The sequence below is a fragment of the Sorex araneus genome, chromosome 2, assembly GCF_027595985.1.
Source record: "Sorex araneus isolate mSorAra2 chromosome 2, mSorAra2.pri, whole genome shotgun sequence".
In the NCBI taxonomy this organism is placed as follows: Eukaryota; Metazoa; Chordata; class Mammalia; order Eulipotyphla; family Soricidae; genus Sorex; species Sorex araneus.
In genome coordinates, this window is record NC_073303.1 from 7,061,948 (window position 1) to 7,073,422 (window position 11,475).

At 40.8% G+C, this 11,475-nt stretch overlaps 2 protein-coding genes across 2 annotated transcripts; one reads left to right on the plus strand and one right to left on the minus strand.

The window, feature by feature from the left end:
- Positions 1 to 1,368, plus strand: LOC101545988 (heterogeneous nuclear ribonucleoprotein A3-like). Its single transcript, XM_055128903.1, is given in 2 exon segments — positions 1 to 634; positions 637 to 1,368. Coding segments are annotated over 2 exon segments (1,062 nt in total). The 5' UTR covers positions 1 to 12; the 3' UTR covers positions 1,077 to 1,368.
- Positions 1,369 to 9,398: 8,030 nt separating this feature from the next.
- Positions 9,399 to 10,319, minus strand: LOC101544391 (olfactory receptor 2W3-like). Its single transcript, XM_004621926.2, has one exon. The coding sequence runs from the start codon at positions 10,317 to 10,319 to the stop codon at positions 9,399 to 9,401; it is 921 nt and encodes a 306-aa protein (XP_004621983.2).
- Between the last annotated feature and the right edge of the window lie 1,156 nt (positions 10,320 to 11,475).

Consider the following 11,475-nt stretch of genomic DNA (forward strand, 5'->3'; position numbering starts at 1 on the left):
TCCGGTCTCAAAATGGAGGGCCATGATCCAAAGGAACCAGAGCAGTTGAGAAAACTGTTTATTGAAGGTTTGAGCTTTGAAACTACAGATGATAGTTTAAGAGAACATTTTGAGAAATGGGGCACGCTTACAGATTGTGTGGTGATGAGAGACCCCCAAACAAAACGTTCCAGCGGCTTTGGTTTTGTGACTTACTCATGTGTTGAAGAGGTGGATGCAGCTATGTGTGCTCGACCACATAAGGTTGATGGGCGTGTAGTGGAACCAAAGAGAGCTGTTTCTAGAGAGGATTCTGTGAAGCCTGGTGCTCATCTAACAGCGAAGAAAATTTTTGTTGGTGGTATTAAAGAAGATACAGAGGAATATAATTTGAGAGACTACTTTGAAAAGTATGGCAAAATTGAAGCCACAGAAGTTATGGAAGACAGGCAGAGTGGGAAAAAGAGAGGATTTGCTTTTGTAACTTTTGATGATCATGATACAGTTGATAAAATTGTTGTTCAGAAATACCATACTATTAATGGGCATACTTGTGAAGTGAAAAAGGCCCTTTCTAAACAAGAAATGCAGTCTGCTGGATCGCAAGGAGGTCGTGGAGGTGGATCTGGCAACTTTTTGGGTCGTGGAGGCAATTTTGAGGTGGTGGAGGAAACTTTGGCCGTGGTGAAAACTTTGGTGAAAGAGGAGGCTATGTTGGTGGCAGCAGAGGTAGTTATGGAGGAGGTGATGGTGGATATAATGGATTTGGAGGGGATGGTGGCAATTATGGCAGAGGTCCTGGTTATAGTAGTAGAAGAGGCTATGGCGGTGGAGGACCAGGATATGGAAACCAAGGTGGTGGATATGGTGGAGGTGGTGGAGGATATGATGGTTACAATGAAGGAGGAAATTTTGGCAGTGGTAACTATGGTGGTGGTGGGAACTATAATGATTTTGGAAATTATAGTGGACAACAGCAATCAAATTATGGACCCATGAAAGGGGGCAGTTTTGGTGGAAGAAGCTCGGGCAGTCCCTATGGTGGTGGTTATGGATCTGGTGGTGGAAGTGGTGGCTATGGTAGCAGAAGGTTCTAAAAACTCAGCAGAAAAGGGCTACAGTTCTTAGCAGGAGAGAGAATGAGGAGTTGTCAGGAAAGCTGCAGGTTACTTTGAGACAGTCGTCCCAAATCCACTAGAGGAACTGTAAAAATCTGCCACAGAAGGAGCGATGATCCATAGTCAGAAAAGTTACTGCAGCTTAAACAGGAAACCCTTCTTGTTCAGGACTGTCGTAGCCACAGTTTGCAAAAGTGCAGCTATTGATTAATGCAATGTAGTGTCAATTAGATGTACATTCTTGAGGTCTTTGATCTGTTGTAGCTTTGTCTTTTTCTTTTCATTACATCAGGTATATTGCCCTGTAAATTGTGGTAGTGGTACCAGGAATAAAAAATTAAGGAATTTTTAACTTTAAAAAAAAAAAAGAATACGCGGGGCTGGAGAGATAGCACAACGGGGAGGGCGTTTGCCTTGCACGCGGCCAACCCAGGTTCGATTCCCAGCATCTCATATGGTCCCCTGAGCACCGCCAGGAGTAATTCCTGAGTGCAGAGCCAGGAGTAACCCCTGTGCATCGCCAGGTGTGACCCAAAAAGCAAAAAAAAAAAAAAGAATACGCTATCTAGCTAAGTTTTCTCTCAGATTTATGCATGAATAAAGAACTTTTCAGAATTAAAACAATTTAAATATTATTCCCATGAAACTGTTTCTCTGAGAAATAATTAAGGGACTTTTTTGTTTGGGGGCCATACCCTGTAATGCTTAGGACTAGTCTTGACTGTGCTCCGAAGTGACCCCTTACCAGTGCTCCAGGGACTATGCACAGTGCCAGGGATTCAAGTCATGATCATGCTGCTGCACATGGTTGAGGATCTTGGGAACTTTGATGGTGAAGATGTAATATAGTTGAATATCTGGGGGCTGGAGCGATAGCACAGTGGGTAGGGCATTTGCCTTGCACACAGCCAACCCGGGTTCGATTCCCAGCATCCTATACGGTTCCCTGAGCACCGCCAGGAGTAATTCCTGAGTACAGAGCCAGGAGTAACCCCTGAGCATCGCCGGGTCTGACCCAAAAAGCAAAAAAATAATAATAATAAAATAAAGTTGAATATCAAAACCATTAACATTAACATTATTTTAGCCATGTTACTCATACTACAATTATTCAGTTTGTGTTGTGTTGCTGAGAACCTCTATTGGGTTTCTATATAAAAAAACATATTCTTCACAGCAGGCAGGGCATTTGCCTTGCACACAGCCAACATGAGTTTGATTCCCAGCATCCCATATGGTCCACAAGCACAGCCAGGAGAAATTCCTGAGTGCCGAGCCAGGAGTAACCTCTGTGCATCGCCGAGTGTGACCCCCCCCCCAAAAAAAAAGGAGAAAAAAAACATATTCTTCATTTCTTTCACTTCTGAATGTAGTATTCTCATTTCTGCTCTCATAGTTTCTTGTGCTTTGCTGACTATCCTGTGCCATTGTTTCTTGGAGCTCATTAAACATCTCCAACATGGTGTCACTAAAGCTAATCTGAGAGTTTGCAGAGTTGGCTTGTATAGCCTTCTGTGATACTGTTTAAACTCACTGACCTTGGTGGGATTCCATGCGCCTTCCCCATTTTGTTTGCTTTGTTCCTGCTGTGCTGAGCATGCATCCTTGTATTCAGGCTTTTCCACCCCATAGCTGTCACATGGTCACACGCTTCACACTTCAGGAGATGTGGAGTAGCCAGTGGAGAAAATGGTAGAAGTGGTTGTGTATCGAGGCTACTTGGACTTCAGGTTGACTTTCTCTTTTAAAAATTTTAATTAATGGGAAGAAAGGTAGTACAGCAGGTAGGGCACTTGTCTTGCTTGCAGTCAAACTGGGTTTGATCCCTGACATCCCATCTGACCCTCACAGCACTTCCAGGAGTAATTCCTGAGTGCAGTGCAGAGCAAGGGATAACCCCTGTGTATTGCCAGGTATGGCCCACCTCTCCCCAAAATAAATACAAATTTTAATTTAGTATAGGCAACATGGTGAGAATAGTGTTAATGTTGATAGTTTTGATGTACAAATATACCGTACCTTCACCACCACCAAAGTTCCCAAGACCCTCTACTGTTTTCCATTTTCCTTATGTCACCTCTAGCCTTTTCTTTCCTCCACACCCCTTCAAACACTGCTGGATAATGTTTTATAATCAATGGTCAAGGGCTTGTCAGTTTATATTGTCCTTTCTCTTGTTTTATTTCTCTGTATACCACTCTCTCTCTCTCTGACTCATACCCCTTAACACGATGCTCTCCAATCCCTTCCACATTGAAACAGCTACAATCTTTCATATTGTCTTATGGCTGAGTAGTGTTCTTTCTCCAGTCACCTCTTGTTGAACATTTGGGTTGTTCTCAAATCCTAGCTGTTGTAGTAAGTGCTGCAATGCTCATAGGTGTGCATTTTTTGAACTAATATTTTTATGGGTGTGGAATAGATGCCAAGAGTTGCTGAGTCATATGGGAGTTCTATTCGTACATCTCTTTTTTTTAATGGAGGTGAGGGGAGCACTCGGCTGCTCAGGGCTTACTCTTGGCTCTGTGTCCAGAGATCACTCCTGGTGGGCTCAAGGATTGAATCTGGGTCAGCTGCATGAAGGCAAAAGTCCTACCTTCTGTAGTATCTCACAAGCTACCCGTGGCATATCCGATATGCCAAAAACAGTAACAAGTCTCACGATGGAGACATTACTGGTGCCCGCTCGAGCAAATCGATGAGCAATGGGATGACAGTGACAGTGACAGTGAATTAAAATGTGCCATGTGCCTAGATATTTGAATATGATGGACTAAATTATTGGCACTGACATATTTCCTTACATTTCTATGTGTTATTTTGTTTTTTGTTTTTTAAGTTTTGCATTTGACCAGCAGATGGCCTCTTCCTTCTTCCCTGCTGCTAGTGGTGGTATCTATTGTTCCATGGCATTCTTACTGTGGGTTTTCTCTGAATTCATGTGATATCACCTATTGCATTTTTCTTGCGCCCTCTTGTGGTAGAATTTTAAATGTCTTTTCTGTTTCTTTTGTTTTTTCCAATTATTTTATTGAATTACCGTAAGGGTTACAAAGCTTTCATGTTTGAGTTTCAGTCATACAATGATCGACCAGTGCATATTTTCCACCATCAATATCCCCAGTATTCCCCCACACACATCCCACTCCCTCCCCCTGCTTCCATAGCAGACAACTTCCCCCATAATCTCTCTCTAATTTAGGCATTATAGTTTGCCATACAGATACTGAGAAGCTATCATGTTTGGTCCTTTAGCTACTTTCAGCACACGTCTCCCATCTGGAACTATCCCTCCAACCATTATTAACTTAGTGATCCCTTCTCATTTCTTGCTGCCTTCTCCCCCAGCTCATGAGGCAGGATGCCAACCATGGAGCAATCTTCCTGGCCCTGTCTCTACCGTCCTTGATGTCAGTCTCATATTTTATATTCCATAAATGAGTGCAGTCGTTCTATATCTGCCCCTCTCTTTCTGACTCATTTCACTTAGCATGATACTCTCCATGTCCATCCACTTATATGCAAATTTCATGACTTCATCTCTTCTAACAGCTGGATAGTATTCCATTGTGTAGATATACCAGAATTTTTTTTAACCAGTCATCTGTTCTCGGGCACTAGGGTTTTTCCAGATTCTGGATATTGTAAACCGTGCTGCAATAAACATACAAGTGTAGATATCATTTCTCCTGGGTTTTTTTTTGCATCTCTGGGATATATTCCCAGGAATAATATTGCTGGATCATATGGAAGCTCAATTTTTAGTTTTTGGAGGAATGTCCATATTGTTTTCCCAAAAAGGCTGAACCAGTTGGCATTCCCACCAACAATGAATCAGAGTTCCTTTCTTTCTACATCCACACCAGCACTGGTTGTTCTTGTTCTTATTGATGTATACCTCCTTTTCTATTTCTTAAAAACCCACACTATCTTCTGAAAGCCTCTATTTTCTAGAAGGCAATGCGTGCTCTCTGCTATAGTCCAAGCTTGGTTTTTTCTCTGCCCACAGTCCATGCCCTGCTCTTAAGACATGTGCTTTGAACTCCCTTAATCCTTAGATCTTCATTTTCTATGAAGAATTTAAATTTTTCAGATGGACTCTCTGAATATAAATATCTGAATTTAACAATTTCTGATGGACTTTCTTTGTGTTGAGAAAAACTTTTTTCTGAATATGCAGAAATAACAAAGTTTGCCATTTTCAATTTAATTTGAAGGGAATAACATTTTAATGCATATGCCAAAAGAAACCCTTTGGGTATGAACTTGGAATCTACATATTGATGAAAACTTCTATTGCAAATGGAAGAATTTAATAATTAAAATTTTACAAACTTGTTACAATCAAGGGCTGGATTGATAGCACAGACAGTTGGGTGTTTGCCTTGCACGTGGCCAACCCGGGTTCAATTTCTCCGTCCCTTTCAGAGAGCCCGGCAAGCTACCAAGTGTATCCCGCCCCCAAGCCAGAGCATGGCAAGCTACTCTGGGCATATTAGATACGCCAAAAACAGTAATAAGAAGTCTCACAATGGAGACGTTACTGGTGCCCGCTCGAGCAAATCGATGAACAACGAGACAGTGCTACAGTTATAATCAAACTTTATCTTAAAAGAAATTATCCTGAAAAATCATTACTGTAACACTTCCAGCAAAAATAAAAGGAATCATCAATCCAATTTTTAATCTTTTCTTTCATTTTTAAAACTTTTTAAAAATGTAGTAAAGCTGATTTCCCCCTCACTTTCCACTATGCTCTTCCAATAAACACAACTCACATACATAATTTTGTTTTATATTAAAGCCATTGGGCCTATTTCTAAAAATAACTCCATCTCTGTATTTCTCTTTTATATACAACACTCATACAGATACAATATATATCTGCATATATATAGATATACACACACACACACACACTAATACTGTGATATAACAGCAGTGACATATTATGATCTATGGACTTGAAAAAAGTCTGACATGTGATATGTTCACTAAAATTATTTGTTGAAAATATGGAAGAAGTGGGCCAGAGAAATAAGGCAATGGGTCAGGCACTTGCCTTGAACTGGCTGACCCAATGCAACAATTTCCAATAATTTGTTGGAAAATACAAAGTGATAGATCTCAGTTCTAATGCAAACTATAAAAAAGAAAGAAAAAAATAAATGGAAAACACCTGATAGATGAATGGACCTTGAATAGAATGGGTGTGTGTAGGAAGTGATAGAAGGTAGCTTTCTGCAGCTTCTTGCTATCTAATAATATATTATTACATTTATTCTGTTACCATCCTGACCTTAATAGTAAAGTTACTTTTAATGCATGTAAGTGGATGGAGACTCTTTTTCCTCTAGGGACTTTCTACTCCCAAAGGACAGGAAATTCCATCACAGGAGTAATGACATCACCCTTGTAATCCTTACCAGCAGTAAATAGCAACATTGAACAAAGTGTGCAGAACAGAAATTTGAGCAGAAAAGAACTTCAAAGGAAAGAATCAGATAAATGACACTGGAAACTCAGAAACTTATGAAGTCTAAAGTCACTCAAAAATGATGGGTCTCATTCCCGACCCTAAAAGAGCCTTCAATGCAGCACCATTGGGAAGGATGAGTAAAGAGAGGCTTCTAAAATCTCAGGGCTAGAATGAATGGAGACATTACTGAGACCGCTCAAAAAAATTGACCATCAACGGGATGATGATGATGATGATGATGATGATGATGATGATGATGATGATGATGATGATGATGATGAACTCAAAAATTTAAAATACTAAAGGACTATAGCTTTATGATTTTTTTCTTTTTGACTCGGGTTACACCAACAATGCTTAAGGGTTACCCTGGCTCTGCACTAAGGAATTACTCCTGGCAGGGCTGGGGAACCGTATGGGATACTCGGGGACCATATGGGATGCTGGGAATCAAAACCAGGTCAGCCGCATACAAGGCAAACGCCCTATCCTCTGTACTGTTGCTCTGGTCCTCTAGCTTCATGTTATGCTTAATATTTCTGTATGTTAGATATAAAAAGTGATTGAGAGAAATAATACTCTCTGATGTTTATAAGAAAAGATTGGTGTGGGGACACAAATATGTTCATATACACATGCATAATATTGTCTGAATTCTTGCAAAATATATATTCTTTGGAGAATGTTAGATGAAGTCACTTGTATCACTTGTAGTCCCGTTGATCTTCGATTTGCTTGAGCGGGCGCCAGTAACGTCTCCATTTGTCCCTGTCGCGTGCTAGTGCAGACCAATGATATCTGCTTGCTCCAGGAACAGGAAGAGCCTCAAATTGTTCATTCAGGGTAGATGAAATAAATATAAATATATTCATTTTCTTTAGGAGGCTTGTGGATAAGGTGTGTAAAATGCAAAAGGACAAAATATGTAAAATAAAAATTGGCAAAAGCATAAAGTACATGTGTAATATCTCTTGGCTGATTTGGTTCATTTTGGTTCAGAGCCTTGCCTCAAAGCTATTTCAATAATGTCTACTTGAAAATTTTAAATAGAAAAATTACCTAATATGGAAAGGTTCACTGGAGCTGGAGAGATAGTACAACTGGGAAAAGCAATTGCCTTGCAAGCAGCTGACAGAAGTTTCAATCCCCAGCACTGCCTACGGCCCCCCTGGCATCCCCCAGGACTGAACCCTGTGCACTTACACATAGTAAGCCCTGTGCATAGGCAGATGTGCCCCAAGGGAAAAAGGAGGGTGGGGAGGAAAGAAAATAAAAGAAATTGAAAGGACTCACCAGAACAAGATCCAGGTACTTAAGATTAATCATAGAGAAAAACACCCTTAAATATATATCTAAGTGAAAATCACTTAGTTTTTCATACCGTCATAATGCTTGCACACATGAATGGATATGTATGCAAGTTGTTTTTCTTCTATATTTATTTTTATTGTCACTTTTAGTAATACCTTAAATTAGAATTGTATTTGAAAGATGAGGTTATTTAAATTTATCCTCATATGCCCAGACACTTGTTTTAAGATCTTAGCTTTGCTATTTGTGGCCCTGTTTGATGATAAACACATGTCACCATGTTTCAGGAGGCTAATCTGTCAAAGGAAAGGGCACTTTGTAAACATAAATCCATGTAAGAACAGCACAAGAGCTCCACATTTTTTAAGTAGTGAACTTGAACTTTGTGGTCAATAGTTGTGAATCTACACAGCCACAGCCATGCTCAAGGCCACTCTCCACACGCTCAGAAGAGCCTCACGCATGAGGGAACTGACAGAGGAACCCAGGTGTGCAGGACCTGGGGCTGAGATCTCCAAGCCTACTTGGAACGAGATTAGGCCTCCTCCACTCAGATTCCCCCATTTTCCAGTAGCTAGGTGGTCACACCCACAAACTGCCCCCAGCACCGTGTAATCCCATCAAAGGCCAATATCCAGAGACTATAAAACCAAGCTCCCTCTTATTATCTAGTTCTCCCTCTCAGAGAACTCGGCAAGTTACTGAGAGTATCCTGCCCACACGGCAGAGCCTGACAAGCTCCCCATGGCATATTCAATATGCCAAAACCAGTAACAATAATGGGTCTCATTCCCCTGACCTGAAAGAGCCTTCAATACAGCACCAATGGGAAGGACGAGTAAAGAGAGACTGCTAAAATCTCAGGGCTAGGACGAATAGAGATGTTACTGGCACCCACTAGAGCAACTCGATGAACAACGGGATGACAGTGATACAGTGATTTGTGAGCCTATATATAAAACAAATACTCAAAATAATTTTAATTCTGCTGAACCATGAAATAATGTTTAGTTCTAACTTAGATGCTACTGTTGATTCTGGCATGGCTAACAATTTATTTCTCTTCTCCAGATAATGAAATTTAAAGATATCAAAGATAAAAAGTGTTGTATTTTGGCACTCTGTATATTTTAACTTCATAATAATTACATACCAATGGGAAAGAAATTATTATATGATTTCATTTAGCTTAACTGCTTCCAGTCAATTTACAGGAATGAAGTACTTATTCACGATTTTATTGGATTTTTATTAGATATGGCCAATTTGGGCAGTAGGAAAAAAAGATGATTTGAGGTGCAGACAAAAAAGATGCCGTGAATTAAATTTTACCTATGATATAGCTAATCACCAGCTTCATTTTTGTAGTACATATACCCAAACTCTCTCCCTACATGTTTTTATTAAATAATTTGGAATACTTCAATGAATTTTAAATCGTTAACTTGAGAAATGATCAGTTCCTCTTCACGAAATTTTTAGAAAACAAGGTTTGGAAAGATCACCGACTCTTATTTCCTAGACCCCAGTCTCTTCAGTGCGTCCTTAACATCCTTATTTCTCAACGTGTAGATGAGAGGGTTCAACATGGGGGTCACCAAGTTATAGAAGAGGGTAAGGAACTTTCCTTGGTCCTGAGAAGAATTATTTCCTGGTTGCATGTACATGTAGATAATATTCCCGTAAAACAAAGAGACTACAGTGAGGTGGGACCCACAGGTATTGAACGCCTTTCTTCTTCCCGCCGCCGACTTGATCCTCAGCACAGCGAAGGCAATGTAGCTGTAAGAGATGAGGATAAGGGACAGGGGCACCAGGACAATGATGATGGACAAGATGAAAACGGTGCTCTCCACGGCCACCGTGTCCACGCAGGCGATCTTTATCAGAGCGGGCATCTCACAGAGAAAATGCTTCACCCTGCATCTCCCACACCGAGGAAGCTTCATGGTCACTGGAGACATCACCAGGGAGTTGAGAAGGCCAATCCCCCAGGCCACAGACACCAGCTTCCAGCAGAGCTGGGGGTGCATAATGACAGAGTAGTGGAGGGGCTTGCAGATGGCAGTGAAGCGGTCGTAAGCCATGACTGCCAAGAGAACGCATTCGGTGCCACCCAGTCCCAGGAACATAAAGAGCTGGATGGCACAGCCAGTGGAGCTGATGGTCTTGTCCGGGCCACCCAGATTGAAGAGGAGTTGCGGGATGGAGCTGGTGGTGAAGCAGACATCGAGGAAGGACAGGTTGGTGAGGAAGAAGTACATAGGCGTGTGGAGGCTGGGGTCCAGGCGGGACACCAAGATAATGACGATGTTGCCCACCAGCGTCACGAGGTAGAAAATGAGGACAAACACAAAGAGAATCCGCTCTAGCCAGGGTCTGTCTGAGAAACCCAACAAGATGAACTGATCCTGGCAACTCTGATTGGTCATGGCAGTGGATCCTCAGTCCCCTGCGGAGAAGTGGATGGGAGGGCACCGTGTTTATAACAAAACCCACCAAGAACCTAAGAGAGAGAGATGATGGTCGTATCAAGAGATCATGCACGATTAAATACATAGACTCCAATATTCTCTGAAGATATAGATTGGATTTGTTTTAAAGGAACATGTCTTTCTATTGCATTCTTTTATTTATTTTTGTGGACACCAAAGCAGAATAGGCTAATAGAGCAGATCACTTATGTATAAAAGACAAGTGAAGATTGGCCAGGCCTTTGAAACAGCCATTATTGGTTTTCAGTCATAGCAACATTGCCTACATCAGGTGCTTATAAATTTTAGATCCTGAATTTCCTTCTACTCAATTCTAAATTTTGAGAACTTTTTTTTGCTTTAAAGCTTTTACAAAAATAAATAAATAAATAAATAAATAACATCTGCATAACATCCCTTTAAATAGCTATGTCATCATTTTATAAAACATTTCTCCATTGGTGATTGTTAAGGTATTTACAATACTTCAAAGGTCTTGAGAGGGGGCTGGAGTGATGGATACCGTACAGTGGATGGATACCGACCATATTCAATCCCTAGGATCCCATATGGTTCCTGTAGCACCGAGTACCAGCAGGAGTAATTCCTGAGCTCAGAGCCAAGGATAACCCTTGAATATCACTGGGTGTGGAGCAAAATCCAAATAAATAAATAATAAAGGTCTTGATAGGGAAATTAGGGGTCAGGAATCAAGTTTACAGGGGATAGAATGCACGCCTTGCAAATGGAGGTTCAGGGTTCAATTCCTAACACTGGGTGTTTCCCCGAGCATTGTGGGAGTAACCCCAAGAGGCCTACTATTCCATCATATATCTGTGAATGATCCTCCAGATCTCTTGAGGAGAGAGAGATGGAAGTACTTGTTTTGCTGCATTCTAAATAGCAAAAATCTAAAAATTTAGATTTCTTCCTGTATCTGGTAATTTTTTGATTTTCCAAACAAGCTACTTAAGTTTTCAGCTATTAATCATGAAGTTGACTAAATATTTCATAGCTTTTCACAATTGGGTCAACATTCCTTTGTCACTGAGCTAACTTAAGATGGGTCATAGGAACAATAGAACTCAAGTTCTTTATACCTTATGATTTTTAT